This window comes from Mobula birostris, chromosome 3 (assembly GCF_030028105.1).
Source record: "Mobula birostris isolate sMobBir1 chromosome 3, sMobBir1.hap1, whole genome shotgun sequence".
Lineage (NCBI taxonomy): Eukaryota > Metazoa > Chordata > Chondrichthyes > Myliobatiformes > Myliobatidae > Mobula > Mobula birostris.
The window spans coordinates 149,843,785-149,863,236 of NC_092372.1; the positions used below are offsets into that span (position 1 = coordinate 149,843,785).

Genomic DNA, 19,452 nt, shown 5'->3' on the forward strand with positions numbered 1-19,452 from the left:
ACATGAGGAACGCTATTTATGTCAGCCGGCGTGCTGATGGGGTGAGAATGGATTTCTGGGATATGGAGGAGATGCAAGTGAGGACAACATCAATAATGGAGGGTGGGAAACTCCGTTCTTTGAAGAAGGAAAACATCTCTGATGTCTTGGAATGGGAAGCCTCATCCTGGGAACAGATGCAGTGGAACAAAAGGAGCTGAAAAAAGGGAATAACATTTTTATAATAGAGAGGTATAGTCAAGATAGCCTTGAGAATCAGTAGGTTATATAAAACAGGTTTGTCTTCAGTGGCGGAGACAGAGAGATTGAGAAAGGGGAGAGAGGTTTCAGAAGAGGGCCAAGTGAACTTAAAGGCAGAGTGGAAGTTGGAGGCAAAGTTGATGAAATTGATGAGCTCAGCATAGGTGCATGAAGCAGCACCAATGCAGTCATCAACATAACACAGAAAGAGTTGAGGAACATTACCAGGGAAGGCTTAGAAGATTAACTGTTCCAGGTAGCCAACAAAAAGGCAGGCATAGCTGGGGCCTGTGCAGGTGCCTTTGGCTGCCCTTTCAGTTTGAAGAAAGTGAGAAGAGCAGAAGGAGAAATTGTTGAGGGTGAGGACAAATTCTGCCAGACAGAGGAGGGTAGTGCTGGAGGGGAACTTACCAAGAAAAAGGTGGAGAGCTTTAAGGCCTTCGTGATGGGGATAGAGGTGCAAAGGAACTAGATACCCATGGTGAAAATGAGGTGGTCAGGGCCAGTGAATTGAAAGTGGTTGAGGAGATCAAGAGCAAGTGAAGTGTTGCTGATGTAGGTAAGAAAGCACTGAACCAAAGGGGGTAGAATGGAGTCAAGGTCTGTGGACACAAGTTCAGTGGGGCAAGAGAAGGCAGCGATTTGGGCCTACCCGGACAGTCAGGTTTGTGGACCTTGTGTAGGAGGTAGAAACAAGCAGTGCAGAGTAAAGGAATTATGAGCTTGGTGGCAGTGGATGGGAGATCTCCAAAGTTGATGAGGTTAGTGATTGTGCAGGAGATAGTGGCCTTATGATCCAATAACTCCTATAAGATTAGATTTCGTGAATGTGTCTATCCTTTATAAAGGCTACGTAACTCTTCCAACTGCTAATTTATTACCTCATCACCGTATTCCCTGAGTGAGTTGGTGTGATGATTCCAGGTGTAAATGCTGATTGTCACTTCCTATCATTGACTTTGCACTGACATTGGGATTATTCAGCAAATCAAAAGCAGGTTGATAAAGGGTTACAAAAAGGAAGTTCTAACAAATGTAAACAAGCATTAAGTTTGCAAAACCAGTCTTGCTCAGCACCCACCTGTGGAAACTCTGCTGGCTCTGGCACAGCAACAAATTCATATATTCCATAATCATCCATAGAAGGTTCTTGTTCAACTGGAAATAAAGAATTTTTTTGAAATGGGAGAAGTAGCATCAAAATTTGCAAGCATAGAGCACTCCAGCAACAGTAAGGAGGATGGTGTGGTTTTGGTAACGAGGTTTTCACCAACATCTAAGATAAGAATAACAGGTGATGAGTATAAAACTAAAGGATTCTTTAGGAAAAAGGAAGATAATTTATTGTGCTGTCATTAAGGCAACAGTGAATTTCTATCATCATGTTTATCCACCAGAAATAAACTGTTTGAAATGGTGAAGAGATGCATTTAATTGGATATTCCTACTACCAGCTTTAGAATTCAGAAGTGAATTCTAAGCAAAAGGATAGATACCACTGCTATATCTACCTAAAAATTATTCAGAGTGAAGATCTTATCAAAGACATAATGTTCTGCACGGATATGAAGGGTGGAAGGGTGTGTTTCTGTGCTCTGTGACTCTGACTGCGATAGCAATAAAGTGTGGAGCAAGGGGAATATTTTATCTGAAGCCTGGGGAAAAACAAATTAAATGTAAAGGCTAGAGTTGCCTTGCAAGATAAAAAATGGTTGTTACAGAAGTCTTAAATAGAGTTTTCTGAACATGCAAACTGTTGGATTTCTGCAGTCACAGGCAGACTGGGAGTTGAAAAATATTGGCTACACTGAAGAGAACAGAGATATGTAAATATAGAGCAAATTGGACTAGGGAATAAAATTCCCTTACAAATTTACTTAAGCGTAATTTACAAACAGTATTGGGTGGAGCTCAGTACGCTGTTTTGGGTGTCAAGTATTACAATCAACTTGTTTTACTAGTTTGCCTTTCATTTGCCCTGTGATCAGAAAGTGGGAAAAAAAACCACCAGAGGGGAGTTCTACTCCAACCTTCAGCTATCCATGACTTCAACTTGCCTGGAAAACAAAATGATTCCTCAAAGTGCCAGACAGGGAAATGACACAAGTCTTTGTCATGGAAGGAGAAGGGAAAGCCAAATGCAATCCAGTACTTTCTGACGCATTTTTCAGACACCATATTGTCATGATCAATGCCTTGTTTCATCAGTTTGACAAAGCCTCAGCGCAACACCTCAATCTAAGCAATGGCATCTGTTGCACTACTGCATTATCTGAGCAAAGAATTACAAGGATGTTGGCTATTGAACTGGCAAAGACCTAATTCAGTCTAGCATCACCATCAATCTGGTTCCTAAAAATGACAATGGCAACAAAACATCTGCTGCATAAGATTCACAAATGAAGCCACCAAAGACCCTCCCTCCATTTTGTCATCACCTCAAAGACAACCTGAAGACTTTCAGTCAATTGGAGCTGCAGAATGCCCATGGAGTCTGGTCTGCCCTGGAGTCCACAAGAGTACCACCTATGAAAAGTGTGTCTCTACAAGAAAATATCACTCTTAATTTGATGAGAACAATCAGGAATCAGGAGAGGAACTACTTAACCACAAATGCAGGGCATTCCTGGCAAGAAGCCTCAAGCTTTCTCGATGGAAAAATACAAACCTACAAGCATCTGAAAGACAAGGTCCAATAAAAGGCCCGTGGCCTACAGAACAAAGTTGGTGAAAAGAATGCTGGTGGTTCGGCAACCAACAGCCATAACATGTCCCACCAGGACTTGTGCAGCCTAAACATCCTGGGTCCTTCTCCACTGATAGCCAAGAATGGTGGAGGGGCTATCAAAGACAATGACATCATCAGCAATTGCTGGAAGATGTGCCTTGAGCTATTCGTACAAGAATCAGTCTTTTACAGTCTTGACTTTATTCCACAATGTAGCATCCACCACAATCTCAATCAAACTCAACTCAGCAAGAGGTTAAAAAGATCGTCCAACAGCTGAAATGCATGATGGCCAATGGATTAAATAAAATCATTTCTATGGTGCCAAAGAGCGATGAAGAATTGCTTCTATCACAATTTCATGAATTTATCATCATTTGTATGCCTGGGGATCTCAAAGACAATAATTGTTTCCGTGCTTATGAAATTTTCAAAGTTCAAAGTAAAATTTATCAGAGTACATACATGTCACCACATATAACCTGGAGATTCTTTTTCCTGTGGGCATATTTAGCAAATCTATAGAATGGTAACTGTAAACAGGATCAATGAACAATAAACTGTATAAATGCAAATTAAATTGTAATAAATAACAAGCATGAAGTAACAAGATAAATTGTCCTTAAAGAGAGACCATTGGTTGTGGGTACAGAAATAGAATGAGAGTAGTTATCCCCTTTTGTTCAAGACCCTGATTGTTGAGGGGTAGTAACTGTTCTTGACCTGGTGGTATGAGTCCTGAGGCACTTGTACCTTCTACCTGATAGCAGCAGTGAGAAAAGTGCGAGGCCTAGGTGGTGAGGATCTTTGATGATGGGTGTGGCCTTTCTATGGCAATGTTTCATTTAGACGTGCTCAATGATTGGGAGGGTTTCATGCGCGATGAACTGGGCCAAACCCACTACATTTTATGGGATTTCTACTGAAAGGCATTGGTGTTCACGCACCAGGCCATAATGCAGCCACTCACAAATTACAAAAAACACGAGTTTGACTATAGTGGCTAAATTGAGATCTCCTTGTTTAGAAGTTTGCCCTTCAATTTTCCTATGTACAGAATGTAGAAGAATCCAAAGGGAATTTCTATTCCAACCTTCAGTAATCTATGACGTTGAGTTTATTTAATACAGACACACAAAGACAGCATTGACATAAGAAGCTAGGTTGGGTACGTTTTCCCTGTTTCTCTGGAATTCTATCAAGTAGTCCATTTCTAATTTTCAGAAAAACTAGTTCAATGGCATGAGTGACAAAGTTTCAAATACAGTACATCTTCAAATCCTCACTGAGGATATAGAGTGCCTATAAAAAGTATTCACCAACACCCCCCCCCACCGCCCCCAGAAGTTTTCATGTTTTATTGTTTTACAACATTGAATCACAGTGGATTTAATTTGGCTTTTATTGACATTGATCAACAGCGGAGTGAGAAGGTAGCAGAGTGATAGGGCTTTGGCGAGGAAGGGTCAAGGCGAAGAACTGATACGCAGAGATTCACAGATAACAGCCTTCGACTTCCCCAGTGGACTCTTCCCTTTCTCCCATGGTCCTCTTCCGCTAATATCAGTTGCTCTGACATGGCAGGTGAGCTCAGACCCGTGCCATGCTCCTCCTGTGACACGTGGAAACTCAGGGAGGCTGACAGTGTCCGTGAAGACTACGTGTGCAGGAAGTGTGTCCAGCTGCAGCTCCTGATAGACCACATGGCAGCACTGGAGTCTGCGCGTGGACTCACTTTGAAGCATCCAAAATGCTGAGAATCTTGTGGATAGCACATTTAGTGAGTTGGTCACACCGCAATTTAAGGATCTAAGGAAATATAGGGAATGGGTGACCAATAGGAAGAGTAGTAGCAGGAAGATAGTACAGGAGTCTGCTGCAGTCATCTCCCTCCAAAACATATATACCGCTTTGGAGTCTGCTGGGGAGATGGCTCATCAGGTGAAGGCAGCAGTAGCCAGGATCATGGCACCGTGCGTGGCTCTGCTGAGCGTGAGGGGAAGAAAAAGAGTGGCGGAGCCGTTGTGGTGGGGATTCCATGGTAAGGGGAATAGAGAGGAGCGTCTGTGGCTGCAAATGGGACTCCCGTATAGTGTGTTGCCTCCCAGGTGCAAGGGTCAGAGATGTCTCGGAGAGACTGCAGGGCATTCTGAAAGGGGAGGGCGAGCAGCCAGCTGCTGTGGTGCATGTAAGTACTAAGGATATAGGAAGAAAGTGGGATGAGGTCCTACAAGCCGAATTTAGGGAGCTAGGAGATAAATTAAAGAGTAGGACCTCAAAGGTAATAATCTCAGGATTATTACCGGTGCCATGAGCTAGCCAGAGCTGGAATAGCAGCATAGCTAGAATGAATATGTGGCTTGACTGATGGTGCAGGAGGGAGGGTTTCAGATACTTGGGGCATTGGAACCACTTCTGGGGGAGGTGGGACCAGTACCATCCAGATGGTCTACATCTGGGCAGGGCCGGGATCAATGTCCTAGGGAGATTGTTTCCTAGTGCTGAAGGGGAGGCTTTAAACTAATATGGCAGGGGGAAAGGGAACCCACACAGAAAAGAAGAGGGAAGTGATGCAGAGACCAAAGCTAGAGTTAGTGAAGAAGAAAGTATGAGTAGAGTGTATTAAAGTAAAAAGAAAAAAATCACATAGGTCACTCGATTCTAAAAGGACAATGAGTATAAGGACACTTTATCTAAATGCCTGTAGTATTAGAAACAAGGTTAGTAAATTGTTGCACAGATCAGTACCAAGGCATATGATTTAGTGGCCATTACAGAAACCTGGTTGCAAGGTGGAAGTGACTGGGAATTAAATATCCAAGGGTATCAGGTAATATGGAAAGATAGGCAGGAAGGCAAAGGAGATGGGATGGCGCTCCTAATTAAGGATGAGATCAGGGTGATTCTGAGAGACGACATAAGATCTACAGGGCAAAATGTTGAGTCCATCTGGGTAGAGATTAAGAATAGTAAAGGGAAAAAAAATCACCGGTGGGAGTTGTCTATAGGCCACCTAATAAAAATATTGCAGTGGCAGAGGCGAGTAACCAAGAAATAACTGAGGTTTGTAAGAATGGAATGGCAGCTGTCATGGGGGATTTTAACTTCCATGTAGATTGGGTGAACCAGGTTGGTCAAGGAAGTCTTGAGGAGGACTTCATAGAATGCATCCGTGATGGCTTTCTTGAGCAGCAAGTTAGTGAACCTACAAGGGAAAATGCTATCTTAGATCTAGTCCGGTGCAATGAGACAGGTAAGATTAATGATCCTGTTAGTCAGCGATCCTCTTGGAAAGAGTGATCATAGTATGATTGAATTTTGCATACAGATGGAGGGTGAAACAGTTAGATCTAAAACTAGTGCATTATGCTTGAACAAGGGAGACTACAACAGGATGAGGGAGGAGTTGGCTAATGTGGATTGGGAGCACAGGCTACTGTATTTGGTAGGACAGTTGAGGAACAGTGGAATACTTCCAAAGAGATTTTTCACAGTGCTCAACAAAAGTATATTCCAGTCAAATGTAAGGACAGTAAGTGTGGGGACAGTCAGCCTTGGATAACTAAGGAAATAAAAGATAGTATCAAATTAAAAGCTTATGTGTACAAAGTCGCAAAGAGTAGTGGGAGACTGGAGGATTGGGAAAACTTTAAAAAGCAACAAGGAACAACTGAACAAGAAATAAGGAAAGGGAAGATAGAGTATGAAAGTAAATTAGCACAAAATATAAAAACAGATAGCAGAAGTCCTTATAAATATATAAAGCAGAAGAGAGTGGCAAAAGTCAACGTAGGTCCCTGGGAAGATGAGGAGGGGAAATTGATATTGGGTGATAAGGAAATGGCTGAGGCATTGAAAGACTATTTTGTGTCAGTCTTCACAGTGGAGGACATGTCTAATATGCCAAAGAATGATGTTATGGACGAAATGGGAGGTGAGGACCTCGATAAAATCACTGTCACTAAAGAGATAGTGATGAGAAAACTAGAGGGCCTGAAGGTAGATAAGTCCTCTGGTCCTGATGAGATGCATCCCAGGGTTCTGAGGGATTTGGCGGGGGTTATAGTACTTTATACTTTATTGTCGCCGAACAATTGATACTAGAACGTACAATCATCACAGCGATATTTGATTCTGCGCTTCCCACTCCCTAGAGTACAAATCGATAGTAAATATTAAAAATTTAAATTATAAATCATAAATAGAAAATGGAAAGTGCAAAAACACCGAGAGGCAGGTCCGGATATTTGGAGGGTACGGCCCAGATCCAGGTCAGGATCCGTTCAGCAGTTGTATCACAGTTGGAAAGAAGCTGTTCCCAAATCTGGCCGTATGAGTCTACAAGCTCCTGAGCCTTCTCCCAGAGGAAAGAGTGATGAAAAGCATGTTGGCTGGGTGGGTCGTGTCCTTAATTATCCGGGCAGCACTGCTCCAACAGCGTGCGGTGTAAAGTGAGTCCAAGGACGGAAGATTGGTTTGTGTGATGTGCTGCGCCATGTTCACGATCTTCTGCAGCTTCTTCCGGTCTTGGACAGGACAACTTCCATACCAGGTTGCGATGCACCCTAGAAGAATGCTTTCTACGGTGCATCTATAAAAATTAGTGAGGGTTTTTGGGGACAGGCCAAATTTCTTTAGTTTTCTCAGGAAGTAAAGGTGCTGGTGGGCCTTCTGGGCAGTGGACTCTGCTTGGTTGGTCCAAGTCAGGTCATTTGTGATATTGACCCTGAGGAACTTAAAGCTTTTGACCTGTTCCACTTGTGCACCACCGATGTAAATTGGGTCGTGCGGTCCGCTACTTCTTCTGAAGTCAAAAACCAATTCCTTTGTCTTGCTGACGTTGAGGGATAGGTTATTGTCTTCGCACCATGCCACCAGGTTCTTAATTTCCTCTCTGTACTCAAACTCATCATTACCCAAGATACAGCCTACAATTGTTGTGTCATCAGCAAACTTATATATTGAGTTGGTAATCATTTATCAAAACTCTCTAGACTCTGGGCAGGTCCTGACAGATTGGAAGACAGCAAATGTCACGCCACTTTTTGAAAAAGGATGTAGGCAAAAGACGGGCAACGATAGGCCAGTTAGCTGAACATCTGTAGTTAGGAAAATGCTTGAAGTTGTCATTAAGGAAGAAAGAGCAAAACATTTAGAAAGGAGTGATTCCATTAGACAGACGCAGCATGGATTCAGAAAGGGTAGGTCCTGTTTGACAAACTTACTGGAGTTCTTTGAGGACATAATGAGTGCAGGGACAGACGGGAGCAGGTGGATGTTGTATACTTGGATTTCCAGAAGGCGTTTGATAAGGTGCCACACAAGAGACTTATAAATAAGATACGGATGCATGGAGTCAGAGGAAGTGTATTGGCATGGATAGTGGATTGGTTAACCAATAGAAAGGCAGAGAGTTGGTATAAATGGGTGTTTCTCTGGTTGGCAGTCAGTGGTGAGTGGGGTGTTGCAGGGGTCGGTGCTGGGCCCACAGCTGTTTACCATTTACATTGATGATTTGGATGAGGGGACTGAGTGTAGTGTAGCAAAATTTGCTGATGACACTAAACTGAGTGGAAAAGCAAATTGTACAGAGGATGTGGAGAGTCTGCAGAGAGATATAGATAGGTTAAGTGTGTGGGCTTAGGTTTGGCAGATGGAATACAATGTTGTTAAATGCGAGATCATCCACTTTGGAAGGAATAATAGAAGAGCAGATTATTATTTAAATAGTGAAAGATTGCAGCATGCTGTAGTGCAGAGGGATTGGGAGTGCTTGTTCATGAATCATCAGAAATTGGCTTGCAGGTACAACAGGTTATTAAGAAGGTAAATGGAATGTTGGCCTTCATTGCTAGAGGGATTGAATTCAAGAGCAGGGAGGTCATGCTGCAATTATACAGGGTAACGGTGAGGCCGCACCTGGAGTACTGTGTGCAGTTCTGGTCTCCATACTTGAGGAAGGATATACTGGCTTTGGAGGCAGTGCAGAGGAGGTTCACCAGGTTGATTCCAGGGATGAAGGGGTTAACCTATGAGGAGAGATTGAGTCGTCTGGGACTATACTCTCTGGAATTCAGAAGAATGAGAGGGGATCTTATAGAAACATACAAAATTATGAAAGGGGTAGATAAGATAGAAGTAGAAAAGTTGTTTCCAGTGGTAGGTGAGACTAGAATTAAGGGACATTGCCTCAAGATTCAAGGGAGAAGATTCAGGATGGAGATGAGGAGAAACCGTTTTTCCCAGAGAGTGGTGAATCTGTGAAATTCTCTGCCCAGGGAAGCAGTTGAGGCTTCTTCACTAAATATATTTAAAAAACAGTTAGATAGATTTTTACATAGTAGGGGAATTAAGGGTTATGGGGAAAAGACAGGTAGACGCAGCTCAATTTACAGACAGATCAGCCATGATCTTATTGAATGGTGGGGCAGGCTCAATGGGCCGGATGGCCTACTCCTGCTCCTATTTCTTACGTTCTTATGAAAGAGACCGTGGTGTAAAAGCGAAAACGTACCTCACCAAAGTGATCTAAATGAATTACAAATATCAAACACAAAATAATTGATTGCATAAGTATTCACCTCCTTTAATATGACACATCAAATCATCATTGGGGCAACCAATTAGTTTTATAAGTCACATAATTACATAAATGAAGATCACTTGGGTGCAGTCAAGGTGTTTCAATTGATATAGTAAAAATACACCCGTATTTGAAAGGTCCAACTGCTGGTGAGTCAGTACCCTGGCAAAAGCTACACCATGAAAAGGACACTCCAAGCAACTCCATGAAAAGATTATTAAAAGCACAAGTCAGGACATGGATACAAGAATATTTCCAATATTTCTTGGCATACAGTTAAGTCAACCATAAAGAAATGGAAAGAATATGATACAGCCGTAAATCTGCCTAGAGCAGGCCATCCTCAAAAGCCGAGTGACTGTGCAAGAAGGGTACCAGTGAGGGAGGCCACCAGGAGACCTATGATAATTCTGGAGGAGTTACAAGCTTCAGTGGCTGGGATACAAGAGACTGTGTGTACAACAACTGTTGCCCGGGTACTTCACCAGTCTAGCTTTATGGGAGATGGGCAAAGAGAATGCCATTGTTGGAAAGAAAAACACTTGAAATCTTGGCTAGAGTTTGCCAGGAGGTATGTGAGGATTCTGAAGTCAGGTGGAAGAAGTTTTTATAGTTGTGAGGATTCTGAAGTCAGGTGGAAGAAGGTTTTATAGTCTGATGAAACTAAAATTGAGCTTTTTGGCCATCAGACTAAATGCTAGGTTTGGGATAAGCCAAACACCACACATCATCAAAAACACACCATCCCTACTGTGAAGCATGGTGGTGGCTGCATCATGTTCTGGGGATGCTTCAACACAGCAGGCCCAGGAAGGCTTTTGAAGGTAGAAGGTAAAATGAATGCAGCAAAGGACAGGGAAATCCTGGAGGAAAATCCTGCACTTGAATCTGAGGGGGACCAATATCCTAGCAGGGAGGTTTGCTAAGGCTATTGGGAAGAGTTCAAACTAGAATTGCTCAGGGATGGTGAAGAGATGGAGGAGGGTGCAGTTGGCTCACAAGTAGAGAGAAATTGTCGGCAGTGAGAGAGGGAGGATAGGCAGGTGATAGAGAAGGGATACGCTCAGACAGATGGTTTGAGTTGTGTCTGTTTTAATGCAAGCATCATGAACAAAATGGATGAGCTTAGGGCAGCACTTGGAATTGATGTTGTGGCCATTACAGAGACTTGGATGGCTCAGGGGCAGGAATGGCTACCTAGAGTGCCAGGCTTCAGATCTTTCAGAAAGGACAGGAAGGGAGGGAAAAGAGGTGGGGGTGTGGCACTGCTGATCAGACATCGTGTCACGGTGGCAGAAAAGAAAGAAGTCATGGAGGGATTGTCTACTGAGTCGCTGTGGGTGGAAGTTAGAAACAGGAAGGGGCCAATAACTCTACTGGGTGTTTTTTTTTATATTGACAACCCAATAGTAACAGGGACATCGAGGAGCAGATAAAGAAACAGATTCTGGAAAGTTGTAATGATACAGGATCATCGTGGTGTTTAGATGGGGTAGAGTTCGTTAGGTGTGTTCAGGAAGGTTTCCTGACACAGTATATAGATAAGCCTACAAGAGGAGAGGCTGTACTTGATCTGGTATTACCATAGCATTGGAGAGGGATAGGAAGTATAAGTGTAAGTATAAATAGGGAAGAGATGTTCTCAGGGAAATGTATGGCAGAAATGTGGCAAATGTTCAGGGGATATTTGTGTGACATTCTGCATAGGTACATTCCAATGAGACAGGCGAAGAATGGTAGGGTACAGGAACCATGGTGTACAGAGCCAGTTGAAAATTTAGTCAAGAAGAAAAGCTTCTGAAAGGTACAAAAAACTAGGTAATAAAAGAAATGTAGAAAATCATAAGGCTAGCAGGAAGGAGCTTAAAAATGTAATTAGAAGAGCCAGAAGGGGCCATGAGAAGGCCTCGGTGAGCAGGATTAAGGAAAATCCAAGGCATTCTACAATTATGTGAAGAACAAGAGGATAAGATGTGAGAGAATAGGACCAATCAAGTGTGACAGTGGAACAGTGTGTATGGAACCGGAGGAGATAGCAGAGGTACTTAATGAACACTTTGCTTCAGTATTCACTACAGAAAAGGACCTTGGCGATTGTAGGGATGACTTACAGTGGACTGAAAAGCTTGAGCATATAGACATTAAGAAAGAGGATGTGCTGGAGCTTTTGGAAAGCATCAAGTTGGATAAGTCACCAGGACCAGATGAGATTTACCCCAGGCTACTGTGAGTGGTGAGGGAGGAGATTGCTGATCATCTGGCAATGATCATTGCATCATCAATGGGGACAGGAGAGGTTCTGGAAGATTGGAAGGTTACAGATGTTGTTCCCTTATTCAAGAAAGGAAGAAGAGATAGACCAGAAAATTATAGGCCAGTGAGTCTTACTTCAGTGGTTGGTAAGTTGATGGAAAAGATCCTGTGAGGCAGGATTTATGAACATTTGGAGTGGCATAATATGATTAGGAATAGTCAGCATGGCTTTATGAAAGGCAGGTCGTGCCTTACGAGCATGGTTGAATTTCTTGAGGATGTGACTGAATGCACTGAAAGTAGAGCAGTAGATGTAGTGTAAATGGATTTCAGCAAGGCATTTAATAAGGTACCACATGCAAGGCTTATTTACAAAATATGGAGGCCTGGGATCCAAGGGGGCATTACTTTGTGGATCCAGAACTGGCTTGCCCACAGAAGGTAAAGAGTGGTTGTATACGGGTCATATTCTGCATGGAAGTCAGTGACCAGTGGTGTGCCACAGGGATCTGTTCTGGGACCCCTTCTCTTTGTGATTTTTATAAATGTCCTGGATAAGGAAGTGGAGGGATGAGTTAGTAAATTTGCAGATGACACAAAGGTTGGGGGTGTTGTGAATGGTGTGGAAGGCTGTCAGAGGTTACAGAGGGACATTGATAGGATGCAAAACTGGGCTGAAAAGTGGCAGATGGAGTTCAACTCAGATAAGTATGAAGTAAACAACAGGAATTCTGCAGATGCTGGAAATTCAAGCAACACGCATCAAAGTTGCTGGTGAACGCAGCAGGCCAGGCAGCATCTCTAGGAAGAGGTACAGTCGACGTTTCAGGCCGAGACCCTTCGTCAGGACTAACTGAAGGAAGAGTTAGAAAGAGATTTGAAAGTTGGAGGGGGAGGGGGAGATCCAAAATGATAGGAGAAGACAGGAGGGGGAGGGACGGAGCCAAGAACTGGACAGGTGATTGGCAAAAAGGATATGAGAGGATCATGGGACAGGAGGTCCGGGAAGAAAGACAAGTGGGGGGGGGAACCCAGAGGATGGGCAAGGGGTATATTCAGAGGGACAGAGGGAGAAAAAAGAGAGTGAGAGAAAGAATGTGTGTATAAAAATAAATAACAGATGGGGTACGAGGGGGAGGTGGGACATTAGCGGAAGTTAGAGACGTCGATGTTCATGTCATCAGGTTGGAGGCTACCCAGACGGAATATAAGGTGTTGTTCCTCCAACCTGAGTGTGGCTTCATCTTTTTTTTTTCCTCCACTATCAACTCTGCTCTTAAACGCATCTCCCCCATTTCACGTACATCTGCTCTCACCCCATCCTCCCGCCACCCCACTAGGAATAAGGTTCCCCTGGTCCTCACCTACCACCCCACCAGCCTCCGGGTCCAACATATTATTCTCCGTAACTTCCGCCACCTCCAACGGGATCCCAACACTAAGCACATCTTTCCCTACCCCCCCCCACTTTCCGCAGGGATCGCTCCCTACGTGACTCCCTTGTCCATTCGTCCCCCCCCATCCCTCCCCACTGATCTCCCTCCTGGCACTTATCCTTGTAAGCGGAACAAGTGCTACACATGCCCTTACACTTCCTCCCTTACCACCATTCAGGGCCCCAAACAGTCCTTCCAGATGAGGCAACACTTCACCTGTGAGTCGGCTGGGGTGATATACTGCGTCCGGTGCTCCCAACGTGGCCTTTTATATATTGGCGAGACCCGACGCAGATTGGGAAACCGCTTTCCTGAACACCTACACTCTGACCACCAGAGAAAGCAGGATCTCCCAGTGGCCACACATTTTAATTCCACATCCCATTCCCATTCTGACATGTCTATCCACGGCCTCCTTTACTGTAAAGATGAAGCCACACTCAGGATGGAGGAACAACAACTTATATTCCGTCTGGGTAGCCTCCAACCTGAAGGCATGAATATCGACTTCTCTAACTTCCGCTAATGCCCCACCTCCCCCTCGTACCCCATCTGTTATTTATTTTTATACACACATTCTTTCTCTCACTCTCCTTTTTCTCCCTCTGTCCCTCTGAACATACCCCCTGCCCATCCTCTGGGTCCCCTCCCCTCGTCTTTCTTCCCGGACCTTCTGTCCCATGATCCTCTCGTATCCCTTTTGCCAATCACCTGTCCAGTTCTTGGCTCCACCCCTCCCCCTCCTGTCTTCTCCTATCATTTTGGATCTCCCCGTCTCCCTCCAACTTTCAAATCTCCTACTAACTCTTCCTTCAGTTAGTCCTGACGAAGGGTCTCGGCCTGAAACGTCGACTGCACCGCTTCCTAGAGATGATGCTGCCTGGCCTGCTGCGTTCATCAGTAACTTTGATGTGTGTTGTTTAAGTATGAAGTAGTTCATTTTGGTAGGTCAAATATGATGGCAGAATATAGTATTAATAGTAAGACTCTTGGCAGTGTTGAGGATCAAAGGGATCTTGGGGCCTCAGTCCATAAGACACTCAAAGGTGCTGCACAGGTTGACTCTGTGGTTAAAAAGACATATGGTGCTTTGGCCTTCGTCAACTGTGGGATTGATTTAAGAGCTGAGAGATAATGTTACAAATTTATAGGACCCTGGTCAGATCCCACTTGGAGTACTGTGCTCAGTTCTGGTCACCTCACTACAGGAATGATGTGGAAGCTATAGAAAGGGTGCAGAAGAGATTTACAAGGACATTGCCTGGATTAGGGAGCATGCTCTATGAGAATAGGTTGAGTGAACTTGGCCTTTTCTCCTTGGAGCAATGGTGGATGAGAGGTGATCTGATAGATGATGAGAGGTATTGATCGTGTGGATAGTCAGAGGCTTTTTCCCAGGGCTAAAATGGCTAACATGAGAGGGCACAGTTTTAAGGTGCTTGGAAGTACGTACAGAGGAGATGTCAGGGGTAAGTTTTTTTTTACACAGAGAGTGGTGAATATGTGGAATGGGCTGCCAGTGACAGTGGAAGATGCAGATACGATAGGGTCTTTCAAGAGACTCCTGGATAGGTACATGGAGCTTAGAAAAATAGAGGGCTATGGGTAACTCTAGGTAATTTCTAAAGTAAGTGCATGTTCGGTACAGCACTGTGGGCCGAAGGGCCTGTATTGTGCTGTAGGTTTTCTATGTTTCAATGAAAACCTGATGCAGTCTGCAAGAGAACTACAACATGGCAGAAAATTTCTTTTCCAGCAAGACAATGATCCCATGCATAAAGCTAAAACTATGCAGGAAGGGCTTAAAAACAACAAAGGTCAAGTCCTGGAGTGGCTGTCGGAGTCCAGACCTCAATCCAATTGAGATTTTGTGGCAGGATTTAAAGGGCTGTTCACTCACAATCCCCATGTAATCTGACAGAGTTTGAGCAGTTTTGTAAAGAAGAATGGTGAAAAATTGCAGTGTCCAGATGTACAAAGCTGGTAGAGACCTGTTCACACAGACTCAAGGCTGTAATTGCTGTCAAAGGTGCATCTACTAAATACTGACTTGAAGGGGGTGAGTAATTATGCAATCAATTTTGTGTTTAATAATTGTAATAAATTTAAAATAATTTGTAGAAATCTGTTTTTGCTTTGACACAAGAGTCTTTTCGGTTAATCAGTGTCAAAAAAGCCAAATTCAATCCACTGTGATTGAATATTATAAAACATGAATACTTCCAAGGAGAGTGAATACTTTTTATGGGTACTGTAAATACGCCTGAAGTTCCAGACCACCAAGTTCGGGAACAAATGCTTTCCCTGAATCATCAGGCTGTTGAACTGAGCTGCACAACCATAATGCTACCTCAGAACTAGACCACTCTAGACCATATCTTGCATCACCATGGACTTCTCTGATAGTTTTTGCACTAATGTCTTATTTGTACTGGTATTTTTGTTCTCTTCAGTGTCTTGTACCACTTGTATAACTTGTGTTCTGTGGGTTGTCTTAATCTACTGTACATGCTTGTGATACGGCTGCAGACATGTTATTTCATTGTACCTGTACCTCACTGTGCTTGTGCACATAATATTAAACTCGACTTGACTGACCAATAGGAAACCCTGGCCCAAAAGTGCTTAAGGTGGTGAAGTAGTAAGAAAGCATCAAGCATTTAGAATAGCAGAAGAAGACGGTAAGACACAGAAGCAGAATAAGGCCATTTGGCCCATCGAGTTTGCTCCATCATTCAATCATATCTGATCCATTTTTTCCCCTCCTCAGCCCCACTCCCCCGTCTTCTTCCCATAACCATTGAGGCAGTGTCCAATCAAGAACCTATCAAGCTGTGCCTTAAATACACCCAATGACCTGGCCTCTACAGCTGCCTGCGATAATAAATAACACAAGTTCACCACCCTCTGGTTAAGGAAATTTCTCCACATCTGTTTTAAATGGATGACCCTCTATCCTGAGGCTGTGCTCTCTTGTCCTAGACTCCCTCACCATCCGAAACTTCCTTTCCACATCTACTCTGTCTAAGCCTTTCAATACTTGAAAGGTTTCAATGAGATCCCCCCGCCATCCTTCTAAATTTAGACGAGTACAGACCCAAAGCTATCAAACATTTCTCGTATGATGACCCTTTCATTTCTGGAATTATCTTTGTGAACCTCCTCTGAACCCTCTCCAATGCCAGCATTTTCTTAGATGAGCCCAAAACTGTTCACAATACTCAAGGTGAAGCCTTACCAGTGCCTTATTAAGCCTCAGGATCACATCCCTGCTCTTTTATTCTAGACCTCTTGAAATGAATGTTAACATGACATTTGCCTTCCTCACCACCGACTTAACCTGCAAGTTAACCTTCAGAGTATTCTACACAAGGACTCCCAAGTCCCTTTGCATCTCAGATTTTTGGATTTTCTCTGTTTAGAAAATAGTCCGCACATTTATTTCTTCTACCAAAGTGCATGACTATGCATATTCCAACATTGCATTTCATTTCCCACTTTCTTGTCCATTCTCCTAATCCTTCTAAGTCCTTCTGCAGTCTTCTTGTTTCCTTAACACTACTTGCCCCCCCCGCCCACCAATCTTCATATCATCTGTAAACTTGACAACAAAGCCATCTATTCTTTCATCTAAATCATTGACATACATCATAAACAGAAGCGGTCCCAACAACGACTCCTGCGGAACACCACCAGTCACTGGCAGCCAACCAGAAAAGGATCATTTTATTCCCATTCACTGCCTCATATCAATCGGCCAATGCACCAACCATGCCAGTAGATTTCCTGTAATACCATGGGTTCTTAACTTGGTAAGCAGCCTCATGTGTGGCACCTCGTCAAAGGCCTTGTGGAAGCCCAAATATACAACACCCACTGCATCCCCTTTATCAATGCTACTTGTAATCTCCTCAAAGAATTTCAACAGGTTCGTCAGGCAAGATTTTCCCTTCAGAAAACCATGCTGACTTTGTCCTATCTTGTCGTGTGTTTCCAAGTACTCCATATCTTCATCCTTAACAATTGACTCCAACATCTTCCCAACCACTGAGGTCAGGCTAACTGGTCTATAACTTCTTTTCTTCTGCCTTCCTCCTTTCTTCAAGAGTGGAATGACATTTGCAATTTTCCAGTCCTCTGGCACCATGCCAGAGTCCAATGATTTTTGAATGATCATTACTAATGTCTTCATAATCTCTATCGCTACCTCTTTCAGAACCCTAGGATGCAGTTCACCTGGTCCAGGTAACTTTTGTACCCTTGGGTCTTTCAGCTTTTTGAGCACCTGCTCCCTTGTAATATAAACTGCATTCACTTTTCTTCCCTCACACCCTTCAGCATCTGGCCTCGACAGTGAAGAGTGATGCAAAATACTCATTTAGTTCATCTGCAATAACCTTATGCACACAGGCATCTGCCTTATGAACCTTCACGTGATAGAGAATCTGGGGACCCAGTACAGAACTTATCAGCCATCTCTGATCTGCATGGGTGGAAATGTCATTTTTGATCTAACCAAGAAGAAAGCTTATTTGTGAAGTAGAGGGTCTCACACAATGTAAAAAGAGGAATACCAGGAACCTCATTGAATGTTACATCAAGGACAGTAACTCTCAAGAGGTTTTCAGTCAAAGCAAATAATTCCTTATAGATATGGAAGGACTTGCTACTGATTACAAATTTTGTACTGGTAAGCTTCCTCAAGAAGGATATCGCTGAATGGAGTTTCTATTTTAAGTGTAATTGGCAATCCTTCCGTAAATTAAACTAAAATTGTACATTCTCTGAACTATATTTGTTCACCTTTCAGGTGAAATGAATTTACAGTACACACTGCTGAACATAAGTACTTTCACGAACAAATACAAAATATCACAGGGCATTTTATTACATTAAAAATAATCCCTGATATCTTTAAGAAATGCAGTTTTGTAAATGGTGTTGACAGTAGTTTAAACTTAGTAATGTTTAATTAATCATATCTACCAACCTTTAAATCTCTTGCAAATGCTGGTCAGTGAGCCAAAGTAGCAAAGGCATTTAATGCCAATTATTTTAGAGGAATGGATTATTTTATTTGTGTGGAACTTCTGATGCAAAATAGATTAATTCATCATGTTTTGGCATAATTTTTTTTCTGCTGACTATTTCCTGAAGTCTGTTTGTCTTTGCCTCAATTGTTAAATATATTAAAATGAGTTGGAAGAATACCTTTATTATAAAGTGCACTTCTACCTGTCTAATTAATAAGATAGTTAAATATGACCTGGCTGTGTGTATAAAATGCACCAGGTGCTATTTCGTTTGTAACCTGAGTTCCTTTTCAATTATTATTTTCCACATAATTGAATTTGCATCGTGAGTAGGTCACCTTCCTCATTTTAAAATGCCAATGAATATGTGATGTTCATTTTACACTTACTTCCCTGATTTATTTTCTTTAAGACCATAAGAGATAGGATCAGAATTAAGCTATTCGGGCCATCAAGTCTGCTCTGCATTTCGTCGTGGTTGTTCCATTTCCCTCTCAACCCCATTCTTCTGTCTGCTCCCTGTATCTTTCATGTCCTGACTTATCAAGAATCTATCAACCTCGGCCTTAAATACACCCAGTGACCTAGTCTCCACACCCACCGGTGTCAATGAATTCCACCAATTCAACACCTGCTGGCAAAAGAAATTTCTCCTCATCTCGGTGTTAAACGGACTTGTCTCTATTCTGAGTTTGTTCCCTCTGGTTCAAGACTCACCCACTATAAGAAACCTCCTCTTCACATCCGCTCTTCTTGGCCTTTCAATACTTGATAGATTTCAACGAGATCCACACCCACCACCCCCCACCCCCCTCCCCATTTTTCTAAATTCCAGCAAGTACAGATCCAGGGCCATCAAAAGCTCCTCAAATGATAATCCTTTCATTCCCGGAATCATTTTTGTGAACCTTCTTTGAACCCAATGTCAGCACATCCTTTCCTAGATAAAGGGCCCAAAACTGTTCACAATACTCCAAGCAATGCCTCACCAGTGCCTTATAAACCCTCAGCATTACATACTTGTTCTTATATTCTAGTCCCCTCCAAAATGATTGCTAACATTGCATTTGCCATCCTCACCACCAGCTCAACCTGCAAGTTAACCTTTAAGGAATCCTACACGAGAACTGTCAAGTTCCTTTCCAACTTCAATTTTTGATTTTTCTCCCTGTTGAGAAA

The 19,452-nt window shown here is 43.0% G+C and overlaps 1 protein-coding gene across 1 annotated transcript in view; it reads right to left on the reverse strand.

The window, feature by feature from the left end:
• The window catches only part of hepacam2 (HEPACAM family member 2), a 98,530-nt gene that overhangs the window by 14,265 nt on the left and 64,813 nt on the right, over positions 1-19,452 (reverse strand). Inside the window, exon 8 of the mRNA XM_072252001.1 lies at positions 1,322-1,398. Coding sequence (XP_072108102.1) covers positions 1,322-1,398 — 77 coding nt within the window. The remainder of the gene's footprint in view (positions 1-1,321; positions 1,399-19,452) is intronic.